This window comes from Pseudochaenichthys georgianus, chromosome 6 (assembly GCF_902827115.2).
Source record: "Pseudochaenichthys georgianus chromosome 6, fPseGeo1.2, whole genome shotgun sequence".
In the NCBI taxonomy this organism is placed as follows: Eukaryota; Metazoa; Chordata; class Actinopteri; order Perciformes; family Channichthyidae; genus Pseudochaenichthys; species Pseudochaenichthys georgianus.
Genome location: NC_047508.1, coordinates 15,704,143 through 15,725,943, shown reverse-complemented (window position 1 = coordinate 15,725,943; position 21,801 = coordinate 15,704,143). Strand labels below are relative to the sequence as shown.

The 21,801-nt window shown below is 40.7% G+C and overlaps 1 protein-coding gene across 4 annotated transcripts in view; it reads right to left on the bottom strand.

Annotated features, from left to right (window-relative positions):
* Positions 1 to 486: 486 nt before the first annotated feature.
* dyrk4 (dual-specificity tyrosine-(Y)-phosphorylation regulated kinase 4) overlaps positions 487 to 21,801 on the bottom strand; it is a 57,073-nt gene continuing 35,758 nt past the window's right edge. For all 4 annotated transcript variants that reach the window (XM_034084387.2, XM_034084391.2, XM_034084390.2 and 1 more), the window contains 12 exons: positions 17,602 to 17,754; positions 17,292 to 17,442; positions 16,909 to 17,072; positions 15,588 to 15,724; positions 14,237 to 14,377; positions 12,036 to 12,174; positions 11,712 to 11,793; positions 11,418 to 11,590; positions 11,223 to 11,283; positions 3,245 to 3,374; positions 2,961 to 3,097; positions 487 to 2,618 (listed from right to left, as the gene is read on the bottom strand). In XM_034084387.2, the coding sequence (XP_033940278.1) occupies positions 2,356 to 2,618; positions 2,961 to 3,097; positions 3,245 to 3,374; positions 11,223 to 11,283; positions 11,418 to 11,590; positions 11,712 to 11,793; positions 12,036 to 12,174; positions 14,237 to 14,377; positions 15,588 to 15,724; positions 16,909 to 17,072; positions 17,292 to 17,442; positions 17,602 to 17,754 (1,731 nt within the window). In that variant the 3' untranslated portion in view covers positions 487 to 2,355. The remainder of the gene's footprint in view (positions 2,619 to 2,960; positions 3,098 to 3,244; positions 3,375 to 11,222; positions 11,284 to 11,417; positions 11,591 to 11,711; positions 11,794 to 12,035; positions 12,175 to 14,236; positions 14,378 to 15,587; positions 15,725 to 16,908; positions 17,073 to 17,291; positions 17,443 to 17,601; positions 17,755 to 21,801) is intronic.

The window sequence follows — 21,801 nt, the reverse complement described above, 5'->3', positions numbered from 1 at the left end:
GTGGAATATGTGTGTTTCCAGAATAGCCTTGCAACCTTAAATATAATGAATATATTTAATCACAATTCTATACAATCTATTTTAAAATTAGTAATTTTGATGCACTGAATAATTTGAAAGTAAAGAAGGTCCAAACCAATACTGTCATCACCTGTTCCTGCACTCAGCAGCAGGTGGCAGCACTTTAACATGTACCAGCCAATCAGAGCTCCTGCTGCTAAGAGCAAAATGAAAGCTGCAGATGTTTACATCGAGGCAGGTGCTTTATTGAGATATTGTATTGATAGACAAATTAGTAAATTAAATACTTACACATACATCGTATCATGATAATAAGGCTTTGTAAACTAACCACCTTACGAGTGATTCAGATTTCAATAATGTGCCATCGATGCCTCAGTGTCATTTCAAGTTGAAGCAAGGAAACAAAAACACTAAAGTGAATAAGGAAATATTGAAGAATATGTTCTTTGAAACAACGTTTTATTTGATCATAAAAGACAAAAAGACATAATAATTCATATAACTATAACGTCACTTTTGCTATTTCATCTGCAATCAAACTTCCTAGGATATCTTGCGGCTTACTAATGGATAGTGAGGGCAAGGGTCTATATTCACTATTTCTCTGTTGGTGCCCAAAGACCTAAACCAATTGTAAAAAGCTGGTTAATAATGTTAACCATAATTGTTTGTTTTGTAACTTTAGAAAAAGGGATCCTGGCAGGGTCTGAACCCTTGTCTGTTTGATTTGTTTCTAATCTGAATATATACACACATCATTAAAGTGCAAGATTCCTAATACTGCAAGGCACAAACTATCAAGATCAGGATTGTCTTTTTGTTTCTAATATAAAAAATGAATAACGCAGACATACAACAAATATGTTCATACAGTTACAACACAACAAGTAAAACCTTGTCTAAACCCTCAACAAATATCTGAAATATTTTCTTAAAATATGTTTTATAGTACACAAACACAGTAAATCACAGAAAAAAAAAAAAAATATATATATATATATATATATATAGATTCTATTACAAATACATATTGTATGATTGTTGAATGCAGATGTTAAACAACTATGAAACATAGAATCAAACATATTCCAAAATAAATACATTATATTCAGCGGAAATCACTTGTCATCGACTGCATTCCACAATTAAAAAGTTAATGACAATAATTGTATTTGTCAACATGATTAAAAGATGATTTATTGCACCCACTTCTCTTAATATTTTACGATTATTGAAGTAATGCTAAAATGTCTAAAAGAATATCAGAGATTTGGTAGCTTTTATACCCATGCACGTCTACTACTTTTTATCACGGAAACTAAAAGTGTTTATTGACTAACCTGTTTATCCAAGATGTCAATGCACAGCAAAGATTGGGTTCAATAACTAATACATGAGAGAGAAACAGCCAACAGCTGATGCTGTACTTTGAATTAGGATTTAAACCATTTGATCTAATTTCAACATATGCATACTTGTGTGGGGAGTAATAATTGTGACACATTAAAAAATAAAAAATATAGCCTGCAACTAATTTTGGAGAAACCAGCTCGAGTGCGCTAGAATTTGAAAATGCACAGCCAGAAGAAATCGGCTACTTCCTTACAGAGCCCCTCCTCCAACACACACGTACGCGCACATGACCAATGAGGGCACGAGATAAGTTTGTGCACAGATGGAAGGCTGACAGGCAGGTAGGCCATCCAGTTATTTTAGCCGGGCCGGCTAAAATGATTGGTCGTGCTTTTTACAGTGATACGGCTTCCACAGATGACATTTTATAATGGATTTTTTGTCAAAGCACTTAAGATATTAATTGCTATCAGGATGTTAAGAGCATTCCATGGAATATAACAAAAAGTGTATCTCGAGCCGGTTTCTCAAACTTGCCTACCCCACCTTTAAGTATTTCATAAAAAAAGTACAACTGGTTGACTTCCACAGAATAAAATAATTCACTGTAGCTGTAGACTTAAAACCATAAATAGAAGATGTCCATCTTTGCTGATGATCAGTTTGTCCCGTATACATCAATATTTAGTTTCAATATGTGGAAACATATTGTGTTCTACCTGTCCGTAGAAAACATCCACTTCTTTCAAACATGAAAGTCCGACTCATGCATGATGTTCTGTGACGTCACGTAGAGACTGAAGCAACATGGCAGTGTTCGTAGTAAATGAGAACATACATTCTCATAAATTAAATTGTGTGCAGGGACAACAAAATGCAACTTTGTCTCAGCTGTCCATTTACTATGACTTCACCAACTCCATCACTATGAGCCTAAACAACATCTTGTCACGACCTTAGCACGATTCCCTCTGCCTGTTATATGATGGGGGGCAAACACTGAGACGACTCCTGGCTATCTTTTCTCTCCGTGCCCGCTTGCTCTTGAGGCTGGATGACGATGTGAACGGGCCTCTCTCCACTCTTGGTCTCTGTGGAGCGATTGCCATCACCATTTTCATACACCTCCTCCTCCGCTGAGGCGCCGATGGGCCGCAGACGCTCAGCGGTGGCCATCTTTGCTGCTGAACCGTCTCTCTTCAGCTTGTCCATAGCGCTGCTGTCTGAGCTGAACTTCTCCGCTGTCGAAAGAAACAAAGGACATTAAATGGTAGCTAAAGATAGATAGATAGATTCTTTATTCTTCTTATTGGGAAATTATAAAAAAAAAAAGAAGAAGAATCTGCATTTGACCCATCCTGGTATCAGGGTCATTCTAGGACTTGAACCGGTGACCTTTCGGTTCCCAAGCCAATCCCTCTGGACCGAGCTAACACACCCTACTGGCTCAGGTTAATTTAAACCAATTATCTTGATATGTCTGCTACTTTGGAACCAGTAGGACTTTGCTTTATTATAGCCGTTTGTATACTTTGCTTAAAAATGCTCCTTAATAAAGACGATGAGGTGGACTGTACTCTTACCAGGCTTGCTAGTCGAACTGTCTGAGGCCTTCTTCACTGTCGGCCTGGTTCTTGGCCGGACTCTGTTGAAATTTCCCTCTAGGATCCACTCATGCTGTAGCCCCTCATCTGGAGTCATGCGTTTGGTTGGGTCCCAACTGAAACACACAGAAAAAGAATTAAATGTTTCAAGTGCAACTTTCAATTTTTACTTGGTACTTTAATAAAGTACCAACTTAATGTAAAAGTCACATCCAGGGTCTTTACAGCACATTACAGATAAAAGAAAGTAGATGTGAACATACGTGAGGCAGCGTTTGATGAAGTCCAAGAACAAAACATCGTTCGTTTTCAACGCAGCGGACAGCTCCTTGGAGTTTGGCCTCCTCTTCTTCCCCTTGCTGTTCGTGATGTTCCTGGGGTTTCCTTTGGAGTCTGATCACAATTGTCAAACACAGTTCAGATTCATCATCTCTTCATCTACAGAGTTATCTCACACCTTCTGCAAAGGTACTGAAACAGCCCTTTTAAGAGTTTTTAATGATCTGCTCTTAGCCGCCGACTCAGGCAGCCCAGCTGTCTTGGTGCTGTTAGATTTAACTGCTGCCTTTGACACTGTGGATCATAGTATCCTGTTGTCACGGCTTGAACAGTCCGCAGGCATTACAGGCTCTGCCCTTGCATGGTTCAGGTCTTATTTGACGCACCATAGCTTCTCAGTGCAGTTAGGTGCCTTCTCCTCTGCCAAAGCCCCTCTTACCTGTGGGGTTCCCCAAGGCTCGATGTTGGGCCCCATCCTTTTTCTATTGTATATACTGCCCCTAGGTTCAATTCTCACAAAACATAATATCCCCTTCCATTGTTACGCTGATGATGTACAGATTTATCTGCCTCTCAATCAAAATGCCAACTCACTACAGCAGTTGAAGGACTGCTTAATAGAGATTAAATCCTGGCTGAGCCAAAATGTCCTCACCCTTAATGAGAGCAAGACCGAGGTCATCTTTTTTGGACCCCAACCAACAGTCTCCCCGGTTGATATTCTGGGCTCCCTCAATAAAAATATCCTCCCCTCTGTTATGAACCTTGGAGTGACCTTCAACAGCGCCTTTAAATTTGATAAGCAGGTTAGCACTGTAGTTAAGACCTGTTTTTTCAAAATACGACTATTGGCTAAGACCAAGTCGTTTTTATCTTTTAAAGACCTAGAAAGGGTTATTAACACCTTTGTTACCTCGAGACTGGATTACTGCAATGTGGGTATGGACCAGGCCTCAATTAGACGCCTGCAGCTAGTGCAGAACGCAGCTGCACGTCTTCTCACTGGCCATAAAAAGCGCGACCATATCACCCCAATTCTGGCTTCATTGCACTGGCTTCCAGTTCGGTTCAGAATAGATTTTAAACTCCTTTTATTTGTTTTTAAAGCCCTAAATGGGCTGGCTCCTTTCTATATAGCCGAACTCCTCTATCGCTACACCCCAGGCAGAGCCTTAAGGTCGGCTGATCAGCTGTTGTTGATAGTAGGGCTGGAGCGACGCGTCGATGACGTCGACTTCAAAATATCGTCGACGACATATTTCCGCGTCGACGCGTCGCTCGCGACACACACGTGGGTCACCCAAAGCAACAACCAGATCGCACTTCAAACACGATGGAGACTGAAACGGCTACCACCTCCTCCTCACAGGATTGCGCACGAAGCCCCCAAACAAAAACATCTCGCCCTAGGTCTTCAAGAGCATGGGAATATTTTAAAATTAGTCCAAAAAGGAAAAATATTGTCATTTGCAGTCTTTGCCAAATGGAGTTGGCATATCACACCAGCACAACGGCTATGTTGGAGCATTTAAAGCGGAGGCACCCCATTGTCTCTCGTGGAGGGAACAATGATAAGTAAGTACTAACTTTGGCTAAATTTACGTCTGCAGATTGTCAACTAACGGAGCCAATCAATGTCCAGGCCAGGGCTGCACGTAAACTGGTGCGCAGTTGTCATGAATTAATTAAAAACATTAAAATGACCACCAGCACATCCAAGTGTGATAGAGCTCATGAGTTGCACTTGCACTACCAAGCATTTTCACTGTGTAGATGTAGTACTCTACAAGCTTTTAGATAAACATGAAATGCATTGTTGGACTTAACATTGTTTAAAAAGTAACCACGTTAGCCTTCAAGTAAGCCAATTATACCATAGCACTGCAATGAGTTTAAGAGTAGATTTAATATGCCCCACTGTCATAGCTGTTGTTCCATTGTTCATTGCTGTTGTGTTTTCTAGGACAAAGCAAAGAACATTGACGTCCTATCTCGGGAAAGAGGCGCAATGCACTCCACAGAAGGCAGCCGAACTCAGCAAAAAAATCTTGAGTGTAAGTCATTATTTGCTTCCTTTGAGCATCTTCTAGGAGGGAATGACTGTCCTGATCCCATTTATTGTGTCCTGATTTATTAGCTAGTTTATAGGTGTTTCTTCACTTGGCCTTTTTATTTGTGTCCTTGTTTGGATTATGTAATAATTAGGGCTAAAAGATTAACGCCACTAATTATTTTAACGCGATTAGCGCATGTGTATTTGTTGTCCTCGGCCGCCCCGTAGCTTCAGAGCGCATCAAGTTTAAAATACCATCTAGTACAAACTGATGCTGACAGTTTGTAGCAGACCAACACACTTCCACGCTCACCGGCAGGCACCGACTGGCTATTGGGAGGACCGGGAGGGTGTGTGTGTATCTGGGGCCGAGCGAGAGAGAGACCTTACGTGAGAGACCTTACGTGTATGTATTGTCGTTGTTAGCATCTGGTGCTAGCTAGCTGCGCTAACGGATATAAGGAGCTGTTTCAATGAAAACAGAGGAGCGCTCTATCCACACAACTGCGCCGAGCACTTGACTTGATGCAGGCAGCAGACAGCGGGACATTGTACGAGAAGTCAGCACACTCATGATTGTGCAACATGTTTGCAGCGTCCAGGCAGCTCCCGTTCGAGCATATGCCTTGAGTTGCACATAGCTCCAACGATCCAACACACACACACACACACACACACACACACACACACACACACACACACACACACACACACACACACACACACACACACACACACACACACACACACACACACACACACACACACACACACACACACACACACACACACACACACACACACACACACACACACACACACACACACACACACACACACACACACTGTATTGTATGAGAGAGGTTCCAGGTTGTTGTGTTTAATATTCATGAGAATATGTGTCATTGTTCAAATGATAATAAACATTTGCATAAAGCATATTTGTCCACTCATATGTTGATAAGAGTATTAAAAACTTGAAAAATATGCCTCTAAGGTACATTTAGAACAGATCAAAAATGTGCGATTAATTTGCGATTAATCGCGATTAACTATTTTAATCGACTGACAGCCCTAGTAATAATTAAGCTTCTTACACTGTAAGCAACATGGCTCTATGAAAGGGGCTGTGTTGTTATTAATAATAATAATAATAATAATGATATATTTGTTTTATCTTACAGGTGATCGTCAAAGACATGAGGCCTTTATCTCTCGTTGAGGGTGAAGCCTTCGGAGAGTTGATTGAATATGCCTGCCCAGGCTTCAAATGTCCCTCCAGGTGGTGGTTTACCAAGCAGCTGGAGAAAGAATACCAATGTGTTCTTGATGATCTGAAGGGAAACTTAAAGAAGAGGTCCTCAAAGATAACGCTCACCACCGATGCCTGGACAAGTATTGCCACAGAGGCATACCTTGGAGTGACTTGCCACTACATTAGTGAAAACTGGGAGATGGTCACATTTGTTCCTTGCACAAAGCCCCTTGAGGACAGACACACTGGTGACAACATCGCTCTCTGGATTGAGGAGGTCGCTGAGAAGTTTGACTTTTCTCTCCACGATGATGTCCTGGCAATTGTCCACGATAATGCAGCGAACGTTGTGAAAGCCCTTAAAATACTTGAGGAGAAGCATGGTGTTGCCTCACTTCGATGTGCTGGCCATACCACCCAGTTGATTGTCAACCATGCACTGAAAGAGCCCCGAATCAACAAGGCACTTGGGGCAGCAAGGAGCCTCGTAACATACTTCCACAGCAGCGAGGTCGCCACCCTGAAGCTGAAACTCAAACAAGAGCAAATGGGCACACCGCAACAAAAGTTGTCACAGGATGTACCCATCAGATGGAATAGCTCTTTTTATATGATCAAACGCCTCCTTGAGCAACGGTGGCCTGTAACCGCAACCCTCTCAGACCCAGAGGTCACCAAGGCAGGAAAACACTACCTGGGTATGAGAGCTGACCAATGGAGCATCCTGGGGAACCTACATGAAGCACTTGAGCCCTTCGAGCAAGCCACCGTCTTCCTGAGTGGAGAGGCATATGTCACGGTCTCTGTCCTGCCTCCGCTGGTGAAAGGCCTACAGAAGTCCACGCAGAAAGCCTTTGAGTCTGCTCCAATTGCCACCTTTCAAACTGCAGCCGCGGCAGAGATTGCTTCAAGGTTAGTTTAAATAATATGCAGCTCTTTAAATCTCTTAAAGTGAACTAACTGAATATTTGAATTAAACTTTCCCAGTTTGCATCAATGTTTTCCCATTATGATTTTATCATGTAGAGCTATGGATTCTACTGTTATCTTTATCTTGAAGCACCTTGAATTTCTTTGATTTAAAGTGTGCACATTAAATCCATTATTTTTCAGATGGAAGGTTGAGACCACTTATGACGAGGACGGGAAGAATGTGTGCATCTTTGCCGCAGCCCTTGATCCGAGATTCCAAAAACTGAAGTTCCTGTCCACACAGATGACATCCTGAAGGTGAAAATAAAACTTCAGACCCTTGCACTTGATGCCAGACGAGTACGAGTGAGGGAAGAGCCTGACTCCCCCAGTGGCCAGCTAGATCACTCAAGAGGACAGAAGCCAAAGTCTGTCCTGGACACATTGCTTGGGTCAGATGATGATGAGGAGGAGGAGATGGAAGATGACGACCCAGCCCATGACCAGAGGGAAGATGCTGTCAGGAATGAGGTGCTTCTGTACTTTGGGGGGAAAGCCATTCCAAAGGACAAAAACCCACTCCAATGGTGGAAAGAAAATGAAGCAAAGTTCCCCTCCCTGGCTGTTGTGGCGAGATCTTATCTGGCTGCACCTGCAACATCCACACCTTCTGAACGTCTGTTCTCAGCAGCAGGGAACATTGAACAAAAAAAGAGCAAGCCTCACCAAAGAACACGTGGACATGCTCACATTCCTCCACAGTAATTCAAAGTAGGAGGAGTATAGTTTTGAGGGAGGAGAGAAGGAGGAAAGTGGCCAGTACTTATATTGCAGTAATTGCACACTCTTCATTAGCATGTAAGCTGCCAGAATACTAGTAGTTAAGAGTCAGTTTCATTGTGCATCAGGTTCTTGTGTTGTTATATTGTTACATTTCTGTACTGTGCACGGCACAGTGTTTGTTTTTGCACTACATTTTTTATATTTTGTACAGAAGAGATTTTTTGTTGGACTGTAAGAGTAAAATGGCCTTTTTATTTTGGATACATTTATTCTATATTTCTTATTTTGCTGTGCAATACAAAAAAACTATTATCAACCTGTTAAACCCCGAGTCTGTTTTTCAGGTTTCAGGCTCCAAAATGACATTCCCAGAACAAATGACCATATCTTCCCTTCTAAAAGGGTTCAATTCATAATCTTTTTTCTCAAAGTAATGATAAACCTGTGAGTTGGATGTAGAAAAGTCAGATTCAATATAGATGTTTTTTATTTTAAAGAAAATTTAGATTGAACATAAAATATGTTGTACTTATAGTGAAAACTAACCTTGGATGATGGGTTAGTAGACTCAAAGCTTTAGGAATCCAAAGTACAACATACAATAAGTACCCTGTATCAAGATTGATGCAAAACAAGTGATATTTGACCTTTTTAGACAGATTTAGCACAAAAAAACCTCTTCTGGGGCTCTTTGGGTGGATTTTCCTTATCTCTGGCCTGGATTTTGACATGTGACATCTCTTCCTGACAGTCAGAGCCAATGGAATCGATGTGGGATACTATGTATCCCACATAAGGACTATGTGGGATACTATGTATCCCACATAGTCCTTATTTGGTAATGTGTGTGTGTGTGAGACTGCTGCATAGCCAAGACCGGAAGCAGCAGCTAGCTCTGGTGGCTACCATTAGCAGCTAGCATTTGCGCTCCGATTTTTACATAAAAATGGAATTTTGGATTATAAATTCAATCATTTTTTTATACATAGACGTTAAAAACCTATGGATTAACCGATTCAGCCGGGTTTTTTCTCATTTTAATGCCATTGAACACGTCTTTTGATCAAATTGACTGCTACTGTGGTGAGACGATCTCCCTAGAAGCTCCGTAAAGGTACGTGTTGTGATGACTGTGTTTGCTTCCCCTGTCGCGAGTCCGGATCACTCAGTGATGATACTATATACCTACATAATCTGTGGAGTCTCAGTTTTAATCGGATATCTTGTATGTGCAGCTACGATAAGTAATAAGGGTACCTTTATCTTGAGTGCTGTGCCAATGTCCGTTAGCATTTTTCGCTCAGGGGTCATTTAGATGCTTCTTATGAGACTTGTGTTTTGTTTTGGTAAACATGGTTTGTATCGTCAATTAGCTGAGATTATTTCCGTTAATCTGGTATAACACATTAATAGGTTCTTAAATATTAAGATCCCCTGAGACACAGTGTCGTGAATTTTTTTTTGACATTACGTTTTTTATGAATTGAACAACAGAAAAATAATCGTTAGATTAGTCGACTAATCGATCAAATAATCGCCCGAATAATCGTTTTCAAAATAATCGTTTCCCCCCAGCACTAGTTGATAGTGCCTAAAACCAGGCTTAAAACCCGAGGGCATCGAGCTTTTGCAGCGGCTGGCCCTAGGCTCTGGAAATACTTTGCCCCTCCATGTGAGGTTGGCCCAGACCCTGGGAGTTTTTAAATCAACACTAGTACTCACTTTTTCTCTCTGGCTTTTGTTTAATTATCTATTTATTCATTTATTTAGTTATTTATTTATTCATTTAGTTCTTTATTTTAATATTTACAACATAACATAGGATTTCATAAAGTATTTTTAAAATAGTTTATACATTATTCAAATATAGGAATAGTAGATAGGATTACTTAAAATATAGTACCTTATATTTCATATTTTTTTCCTTTAGACCCTTGCGGTTTATTCTTAAAAACCCTTACCCTTACCCACCCCCCATTTTCCCTCTGCTGGTCTATGGCCTTGTAGAGGGTAACGGGGTTCAGAGTCGCTTAGATAAGCGGGGGAGTGCATCTGACGAAGAGATAGGTTGTTTTGCTCCCTCTCTCTGTTTCTTATCCTATATCTAATAGAACTGCTCGGGTCTTGATAGATTGAGTGGGGAAGTTCATGAGATCTTTCTAGAGGGTTATCAAGAATAACTTTTATCCAATGACCTTTTCCCTCTCTGTCTGTGTCTGTGTATTCTCTTGTTCCGATTAACCCACCCAAATCTTTTTTCTTGTTTTGTATCTATATCTACGCCGGGATCCGGAGTCGAGGCTGATCCTCTTGCTGTAGTCCTGTGTCCTGGATCCTCTATCCTGAGTTCTGGATTAAGCCGTGGACTTCGGGTCGTGGCTGAACCCGTCTCTGCGGCCCTGCCTTGGGTCTCGTCATGCTGCTTCCCTGATGGCTTCCACAGGATTGTAGCTGACATCCTCGTGGATTCATCTTCTTATTACAGACACATGCATTTCCTAACATTCGGTCTATATGCTGTAAAATGTATTATCTCTTCGATTTACACACGGCATCTATTGCACGTCTGTCCGTCCTGGGAGAGGGATCCCTCCTCTGTTGCTCTCCCTGAGGTTTCTCACATGTTCCCCTTAAACTGTGGGTTTTCTCCGGAAGTTTTTCCTGGTACGATGTGAGGGTCTACGGATAGAGGGTGTCGTTTTTCTCATACTGATATTCTGAACAATCTGTGCTGTTGTATTTGCTGTAAAGTGTCTCTACTGTAGGCTATTTTTATTATATGTACAGCACTTTGGCTCGACCAAAAATCGTTTTATAAATGTGCTATATAAATAAAACTTGATTTGATTTGATAGTCCCATCCTAGAAATTCATTTAACTTTTGAGAACATTAGTAATCCTATCTCTACGGAAACAAGACATATTAAAAAAAGATACAAAAATAGAGATAAATACTCACCGAAGAACAACCTCCTCCTCGATGCTGACTGAACAAAATCATTTGGAGGCATCCCAAGAACCTGTGAGTCACAATATTAGACATCTTAACAACCTGGAGCAAATCAACAACCATATTGGAAAATTGTTCTGTATTTATATTTGTGTGCAAAACAAACACATTTAAAATGGGCAAACAACTCTTTCCACGTCGTACCTCCATTATGCAGGCTATCTGCTCCACTTCGCTCTCTCCTGGGAAGAGAGGATAGCCTGTGTACAGTTCACCAAGGATGCAACCCAGACTCCACATATCAATGGCCATGCTGTAGGGGTGACCCAGGATGACCTCTGGAGAGCGGTAGAAACGACTCTGGATGTATGTGTACACTAATGGAAGAGACAGAAGAGACTGTGATGGATATAAGTTCTCATAATGTTGCATTTCTCAGCATATCCAGACATGGTACATATTGTTAAATATTCTCTCAGTTGAGTTTCATGCCCCTACCTCTTTGTTGTTCGTAACAGCTTGATCCAAAGTCCACCACCTTGATGTTCCCTGGCCCTCTCTGAGACAGGAGGATGTTCTCCTGTTCACAAGCAGAAGCAAAACATAAAGTTCAAACTATTTGCTTTTATGTAATGCTGATGCAATATTATACTCATCCACAAGATGGAGCAAAATTCATAGTTTATTTTTGAGGATTTCTTTGCAGTACAATTGCCAACAGCGGTACAGGGATTTCGTTCAGAAATCAGGTTCTGATGACTATATTTTAAATTGTGTCTCGATTATACATGGAAAAAACAAGTTCAGAAACTCTGGGAGTACCGGTTTGAGGTCGCAGTGGATTATCTTCTCCCTGTGTAGCATCTGAAGGCACCGCAGGAGAGCATGGGTGAAGCGGCGGATCAGAGCGATACTGAAGCCCTGGAAGTTGTTTTTTTTTATCAGCTCATACAAGTTCACCCTGAGGAGAGAAACATAATGGGATGTATGGTTAGCTTACAGTGCTGTTAAAACACAAACATTTGTTTTGTTTCCCTTCACGATAGGCGGACTCCTGTTCAGCGTGATGATGCTTAGTAGTCTCATTTAGTCACTTTTCAGAAACCACATTTGTGCTGTACTGATGTACTTAATGTTGTAGAACCAAATGTGAAAATCTGCACAGTAAGGGATAATGTGCAATGTGGTGGTCATTAATAAAAAAAGAACACCTGACTGGCTGATTATGGAGCCCAACACAAAGGGTCTTCTATTTTCATTAATGAAAGCCTCGGAGAACATTATTCCACTTATTACACGACCCATACAACCAACAACTTGACTATATTTTGATCACCTAAAAACTATCATATTTCTTCTGCTAAGAAAATAATACTCACTAACAAGTCCTTAAACAATGCCAGAGCCCATACCGTGTGTTCTTATGTGTTTATTTCCTGTCTGCCTTCTTCTGTTGATTTCTCTGACATCCAACGCTCTGTCTTCTTAGCGCTTTCCTTCCTCCTCCTTAGCAATGGTCATTATTTTGCTTAACAGTGGTGTGTTATCAAGTATTAACACCCTCGAATAATCATAGTATTCAACTAAGCCGTGTTAAAGCATGTATTAACCACTGCTCGTATTTCAGGCAATTAACCAAAAACCAATAACTTCACAACGAGAAAACCCAGAAATGCTAAAGTTCCAACTTATTTCCATGGTTTAGGACTCATATCCACATCCTTTTTTTAAATCAAATTTTAACAACTGTTTCTTAACTAAATGATGAGAAAAAAGGCTGCTAAATCTGAAGTCACTCAGCACTTTACATCACCATTAATATAACGTCCACTGTCAAGTGAATACTCAAATAATCTATGAATGTGCTCACGTTCAGAGGGATGGACAGAGACCCAGAATGTGTCCTCCTACTACCTTTTGCTACTTCTAATAGGCCTAAACTTCTTCAGAGTGTGTAACTGGAGCCTTCACACCATGAAGCAACAGGGGGTAAGAGATAGGACCCTAATCAAGGCCTTAACTAAAGGATTCTGTGACAGTAATGTTAGACAAGGTGGCGGTTCAAGACGTCCTCTAAAGGTCATTCAGCCTGAGTGATACACACAACGATGTCCCTTCAGATGGGTATCAGTTCCCAAAACACCGGAGGCTTGGACCCCATTTACACGCAAACGCAAATGCATACGAAACTTAAACGAACCGAATACGATATCAAAAAAGTCTTCCGTTCACACGAGACCGCTCGGGAGCTCTGGAGACGCTGTAGTACATATGCCGGGCCTGTAAGTGGCGCTGTACTTTCACCACAAAATACACCAAAAGCAGCGGAGAAGACCCCAGAGCATGGTTGCCATGGTTACCCTTCAGTTTATGCCCCGCAGTGGATTTAGCAACATGTAATTCATGTAATTCTCCATGTCCACTGCTGTCCATGCTGATGGTTGTGGTAGAGGAGCTGTAGATTAACATCACTAACTAACATCTGTAGCATGGTCGAGCTGTAGATTTTGGACTAACATCAGTAGCATGGTCAGTAGCAGTAGCAGTAGCTACTGACAGTAGTTACTGCTACTGCTATAACAGTGAGCAGCAGAGGTGGGGAGAGGCGGGGCTATAGCTTCATCGGTATCAGGAAATGATCGTATCGGGCGTACACAAGGAGCCGTTTGCCCCCCAGAGCGTTCCGTTTGCAGATCTATCCACATTGGGACCTGTTATCGTTTGGGAGACCGTTACCGCGTTTCCGTTACGGGCTAGTGTGAACGAACGGGCTATACGAAAGAGAAAAGTAGCGGATACAACCGTTTGCGTTCTCGTGTAAACAGCATCTTAAGGTACACAGGGGACTCCTGATTGCCTGTTGTCACATAGTATTACTGGAAAAGAGACGAGTCATTAGAGCCTTTGATAACACGTTGCAGTGATCTAAGCGTATTGTTGTTCTCGGGAAGGTGGCTTACCCGGAACACACTCGATCAACAGATTAATTATTCAGTAATGTGATAACTCATGATTGTACTAACCCGAGAAGCTCAAAGGAGATGCAGAGGTGATTTCGGAAGTAAAAGTACTCCTTCATGTGGATGACGTTGTGCATGTTGTCTTTGTCTTTCCTCTTTATCACATCCAGGATCTTCAGCTCAACCAGGGCTTGGTGATGAAACCTACAGACACATTTACAGAAGCTGTTAGTTAACTGAAATTAAAAAGTATGTGATTGAGATTCTTCTTTACATTTTATTTCCAAGAATTAAGCTGGCAGAATAATTAAAAAGGGATATTGTGCTTTTTGGGATTGTACCTTTCCTGTAGTGTTTTATAAAGGTTTTTGTGCATGTAAATGGTCTTCAAAGGCTACCATCCCAAAGTTCCTTCCAGAGGGAGTTTCTCTCCCACACACTCCCTCCTGCCTGAAACGCCTCGACTGTAGTCTTTGTTTACCTCTGTGACATAGTTACATCACAGCATAGCACTTCTATTGGCTAGAACTCCAACACATTGTACATAAAAGGCTAAGGGCCGGGACATTTAAAAGCAGTTGACCAATCACAACAGAGCCGGCCTGCTAACCAATCAGAGCAGACTGGGCTCTGGTTTCAGACAGAGGGTGAAAAGAGGTGCTGCAGCACAGGTAGTATGAGCAAAAATAAATAGCTTTTTGAACATTAAAGCATGGAGACATGTCCCAGTAGAGGCAGCCACACCAAATATGAAACCTGAAAATTAGCATAATAGAAATACATTTATTCAAGATCCTAGATTCCAAAGTGGTGAGAATGCTTGGAATCTTTTTAGAATATATGTAATGAACATATCTGCTGATGTTTTTCTCTTCTGCAGAGGTTTCTCCCAGCACACCACACCCTAACATCCTTAAACATTCCTTTATGTAAAGGTTTTTTTGTTCCTCTCCCGGAAGAGATAACATCGGCTATTGCAGGGCAGAGTTTGCTTCCTCTATCTGTTTTCTGTATTATTAAAGTGGCGGTAGGACCCGATGGCTGCTGCGGCGAACCTACATGACCTTTACATGATCCTGGGGGAATGAGGACAGGTAAGACTTTGACTTCTATCCTGCTAAAACATGATCTCAGCGATTTGGCAGACTCGTTAAATGTAAAGTGAGCACGGGACAGGCATTTGGGAAAACCTCACAACAGTGTCAGACCTCAAGTGAATGAAAAAAAACAACTCCTTAAATGTGATTTGTGAAATTACTTATCTATAGAGTGAGGTATAGCGTCATTTAAATACAAGAGTAATAAATGGGGTATTTTATAAAAATATTCTGGATAAGTAAATTGAAGATACTTTCTAGGAAAGGTTCAATCAAATGTAGCGAGTTGTGAACTAGAGTGAAATATTTCTGTGTACCTTTTCTTATTGCGTATCATCTTGATGGCTACGAGCTCATTGTTCTTGTGGTCGAGACATTTGAGGACCTGCCCAAAGGAGCCTTTCCCGATCACTTCGAGCACTTCAAACCTGTAGCCAATATGGTCATGCAGCACCTTGAGGAGCAAGAAGGAGAGCACAGTGAATATTTGAACGGACTTAGAACCTCGGTATATATCATCATCATCACCATTAACAAATAAATAAAAACATGTTTTTTGGCACTTCATATATGTGAACAACAGGATTTTTTTAATGATTTACATTAAAAAGAATAGATTGTTTTTCATGTATATGTCCGGAAGTAATACATTTATCAAATCAGATGAAAGTTGCTTTTTGAAGTAAATATAAATGTAATACATTCAGGTAAATGTGTACATGATAGCTACTGTTAATAGTTTTGTTAACATATTTCCTCAAATACAGTTAGTCTGCACATCATGCTTCCTCACACTGATCTGTGTGTGCAGTGTTAACTGTGACTGCCAGCTGAAGCCTGTGACAGTGAGATGAGCCTCAATGAGAGTCTACACACAATGGTCAGTCACTCAGCCCTAAACAGCTCATTCATTACATATCGCATAACACATACCTGTCTGTCAGTCACAGGATTTATCCCAGATGATGACCTCAGTTCAGTTTATTGTGCCAAATATTAAACAATGAAGACCAACAGACTGGCTGTGGGTTTATGTCTGCAGCTCCAGGATTAAGATCACATGAAGGCATCTTGTCTTATATAGTTTAGTTTAGGCAGTTAAAAATACTTTGTGTGTCTGCAGAATTTTAGTCCATCAAGCTGCCGACTTTTATAGAACTATGGTGTTTATCTGTTTAAACTTATGACTGAACACTTTGTAAACAAAATCACACGTGTTTAGATTCGATTATTTTGGTAGCTACAGTATGAGTTTCAGCTCTTGCTGGCAATTCATGAAAAATCACATTTCATCACCTTCTCTCTGTCAAAGCTTACTTCAGCAACTGTTTAGAAAGTCTTGGTTGGTGTATTTAAGTGCCTCTAGGAAATGTTTACATCTAAGGCTTGGGAGTCTCAAAACAGCCTCACTTTTTCAATCCAAGATGTATCTGTTTCCATGACAAAAGTTTGTATGCCAGCCAGGCTTGAGTTTCAACCACAAACCTTGTATATGTAATGTATCACATTTTTACATTTAACAATAGTTTGAAAAAACCAATTGTCATCAGTGACAAGGAAGACTTTTCTAAATGGTCTCTACTCGTAACCACACTACATTAAAACAATGATATGATTGTGACAGACCACCCATCTTACCCTGACGTAGCTTCCATGCTCGTCATCATATCCACTGTTCTGCGGTGTTCCTTGGGAACCCTCGATCTTCTGAGAGCCGGCACCAAGGAACCAGATCTCTGCGTAGTCCATGATTTCCTCCTGCTCAAACTCTGTCATCCGGTCCTTGAAGTTCTTCAGTGCCTCTGCAACAGGAAGAAAGAGGAGGGGGTGAGTCACTATGTTATTGATCACATCTCTGCCAAAAGCAGACATTCGTGAACAGTTGACTTCAATGCCAGCTTTTTTAAAGGCATCAAAAATAGTTACTTAGTTATATGTGTGTGATGTAACTCCCTCCAAAGATTTAAAATGGAATGGAATAACATTTCTGTGATACACTATTTGTATCTGCAATAACATACCCATGGGGGACATGGGTAGCCTTTGTCCCTCGAATGCCTTCTCTTTCTCCAGCTTGTTGCTGAAAATCTTGCTGTTGCGGGAGACGGACATGTTATCCATTGCTGCACCAAAGCGCATGCTGAACTGCTGAGCGGGCTTCTGCCTCTCATCCTGTACAACAGACACACAGGAAGTCCATTTATAATTATGAGCAAAACAAGATTAATATCTAGTGTGACCTTCAACATGTTTTCATTATCTATCTATCAAATTTGAGATATATTAGCGACTGTGGATGTTTTACAGGCTGCTGGTGTATGAGAGCCTCACCGGGTGTGACTGATAGTTGTTTTGGCCCCCCTTGTTGGCAATTTGGGGCAGGATGCTGTCCGACTGCTGGTTTTGGTTTTTGGCATTGCTGACCACCACTTGGACCACGGGTGGCTGAAGCTGAGGCAGGGTCCCTACACCAGAACCAAACTTCTGTAAACAAGAGGAATTGAATTGTGAATATCAGTGTGACCTGGAAGAAGGCCGATTGCAGTCTAATTGGCATAAACAGAATAATTAGGAAAATCAACAAAGAGATCGGCCAACTTCCACAGCTAAAAGGCTTTTAACACTAGAACCGCCAGGGGTCACTGTATACCTAAAACTGCCAACGGGTCAAATGTACCCGCTATTAGAATGCATTGATTTTCAATGTTCTTTTATTTATCATACTAGAACACAGGGTTAACAGTGAGTTTTGCACAGTCATGAAATGTATACCAATATAATCTGTGGACTCTCAGCTTTCATATGATATCTAGTTTGTGCAGATTGCATGAAGTATAAAAGATCGCTACCGTGAGTTATGTGCAAAGTGTCTCTCCATCTCTCTCTCAATCTATCTATATTATAACTATCTATCTATCTATCTATCTATCTATCTATCTATCTATCTCTCCATCTATCTATCTATAAGGAACCGCAGTAAACAACAGGTGTTGCTATAGCAACACGTCATGTTTATGTTTTTGCGCGAGATCAATAGCGCCAAAATCACTGCATGTTCTATAAGGTAAATATTACCCACTGGTGCTGATGGGTATAAATGGCAATTTCTTGGGCAATTTTTTCAATCTGACTTCCTATTGACAATTTTTAACAACAGAGGGTGCTACAAAACACACTTTCAGGAAAAGTCACGGACTGGGATATTTGAATATTTGATTGAACAAAAAGTTACAAACAATCAAGAAACAGCTGCGGGTAAAATGTACCCGTTGGCGGTTCTAGTGTTAAGATATTTTTCTGTGGGGAATAGCAGTGTCTTTCAACACTACAGAAGAATGAAAAGCACATAAATACACAACAGAAGAACCATGTACAGGGAGTGGGTCATTGAGTGTGAAATCTAAAATAATTATTCTTTTTAGACTTAGCTACAAGCTTGTTATTAAATGTTTCCCAAGCATGTTTCTGTGTCGCTGCACCTCGTCAGTTGTGTATTCTCCACTAGTGATCTAGATCTCTTCTTTATTTGCTGTGGCTCAGATGACCAGGACCTCCAGTAGGCCGCGGCTGGAATTACTGATCAGGTTGAGAGTGAAATGGGGACAAAGCCTGTGAGGCTGGGTCGGGACAAAGTCTGTCTGTGGTGGCTCCGTGGGGGAGGTAAAGAGCAGCAACCTGCTTTTCACTGGCTGCCATCCTGCTTGCTCTACTAGCACGATTACATGTGTCACAGCTTTGCAAAGCTAAGCCCTGCCAATGACTGGCAAAATTAGATATCCCACCAGCGTGTATCCATGTTAAGGGGAGCATTATTGATTATATGTCTTACTGAGCTGTGACTCCACTCGAATATCATGGAGAAAAGCTGCCCCTACATACTGCAGGATATCATGCAGCCTTCAGCGATGTATAAGCAACATAATAATGCATCCATATTAATTATTAACAGCATGACAGGAAATAAAAAAAGATTTCACATCCTTTTAGTAGATCTGATATTTCATCTCATGTGTTTAGAGCTTCTGCACGATCTGCCAACTTGGTAATGACGCATAGAGATAAGGCTAAATATAGGTGCAAGCACCTGCCACAACAGGCAAAGGAAGTAAACACAGGCAGCGGGGGGCATGCTGCTTAAATAAACTGCACTTGTATCAATGAAAATCTGTGATGGGTCACTCGGCATAACCACATGTGATGACAGATGGGTGAAATTATATCCATGATTTTTTTAAGGAGTTAATAAATGTCCATATAAATGAGTTAGAACATTATCATGGATGTTTGAGTGCGGAATTCGGTTTCTAAGGAGCAGCTCTGTCATAAATATAAATAAAATAAATAATACGTCTTTATGATGCATACCCAAGCGTTTTAATTCTAGGTGAAAAAGAACATAACCTTGTCATTGTGACGAATGTTTATCGTGACCCTAAATACATTTTATATGATTTATTTCTATAATTTCTAACTTAATTCAGAAATGGCTTACTGTTGACTAACGTTTTATCCCTAATGGTATTTATTTTGTATCTTTGTGGATTTGTTTTTTTATAGTTTGAATTTCTGTATTTTACAAAATGCTATCTGTTCTCCTGAAGAGCTCTTATATTCAAGCAATGAGAGTAAAATCTATCAATACAAATATCTTTAGAGATAAAAAAATCTTTCAAGCTATGTTTTTTTAATTGTTCACGAAAATAATTTAAGCCCATTTCACATAACTCCAACATTTGAAAGATGTGTTGAAGAAAGATGACTACACTGTAAAATATTACCATGATTTCACAATATGTATCTGTAATATTTTACAATAAATGACTGTTTTACCACTTTACAGTCTTTACCTGTGATGTTCACAATATAATAATTTCACAGTGAAATCAATACAGGCACAGTTAATTACTGTGAATGTACAGGATCAATGATTACCAGGATTTCACAACATGTTACTGTATTATTTCATAGTAAAATACTGTATTCAGACCATCCTCTGTGATAACACAACAAATTAAGTGATTTTCTTGCTTTTATCGCTCTTGCTTGGCTTTAAATACTAATTTCTTTCTTTGGTGCAGGTTTTACTTAAATTGAAAGCGGCACCGCTTCATGTGCCTTAAAATAAACGATGCAACATATAAATCATATGTAAAATTTAAATGGTTGTCTTGGCTTATTGTTTTCAGGTGCTTCCTGGGCATTAAACCTGAGACGGGCTCGAAAGCCAAAAAGAGGCATGGCAATTTAAACCCCCATGTCAGCACATCCTTCAGAAAACTTGTTGACTTTGAGTGGATGTCTGTGTAGACATGTGTTACGTGCTCCCCTCCTTGTTTTATTTTCTGTCTCCCTGCTGCGCAGGCGCACATTACATTACATTACATGTCATTTGTTAGATACTTTTATCCAAAGCGACTTACTGTCAGTACTGTGGACAATCCCCACAGGAGCAATTTGGGGTGAAGTGTCTTGCCCAGGGACACAACGACATGCTGACTGAAGTGGGACTCGAACTTGGTACCCCCTGATTCGAAGTCCAGCACTCTATCCACTGCGCCACAGCCGTACCTGGTCTGCCCCTGGCTCCGCCTCTGCCCAGGTGCACCTGGGTTGTGTTCAGATAGTTTAAAAATCAGCTCCTAAATTCTAACCCTATCTCCTATTCTTTGACCTCTGAGTGAAACGTCACGGGGTTAAGGGATAGTGGACAGGAGAATTCAAAAGGTTTTAGGAGAAGAGACTGCGGTACTTTAGAGAATCCGACTGCACTTTCACTATCCGACGTGTTTATGATGCGCCAGCGGACGTCATTTTGTGCGTCTGCTGCTGTGGGGAAACTATGGAAACTACATTTTTCTATACAGCGGACTACAACATGGATGTTTAATAAGAACGAGGGACTACTGTAAACTCATCTAGAGACTCTGCACCGTGCTCTGATGCTGCTGCTTTGCTTTATGAACGTGGACAACAGAGAAACATATTCTTCATGACCAAAGTTGGAATTGAAATAAAAAAGGAAAGTGAAACTTATGCTCGTCACCCTCTCCCTCCGGTCTACATTACAAAAAATTATCCCAGTATGATGAACTATGAAAATATCTTAAAATCAATACAAATGTATTTATTATAAACGTTAGTCTTTAACACCTATCACTGTGTATATCACCATTCAAACATCTTTTAAAAGTTGAACAAACCCCACACAGCTCAGTAAAGACTGTGAAATGTTGACTTTATTTGATCATTTCAGTACAAACTAACGTTCATATTTCTCTTTTTGATTATAATACTGATGAACGTTTAAAACAAAGCACTTTGGCAACTTACCACATACGTTTTAAAAAGCTTAATAGGCACCGTAACTTTCATGATATAATTTCTCTTTAATTTTCTTAACCTTCAGAAACCTAAAATCCCTGTCTCCCTCAGCACTCTCAGCTTGCATCACCCGCAAGATGTCCGCCTCCCCCCCCCCCCCCCGCCTGACAATCCATGTCAACTAGTGGACTACTACAACACCACACTCTC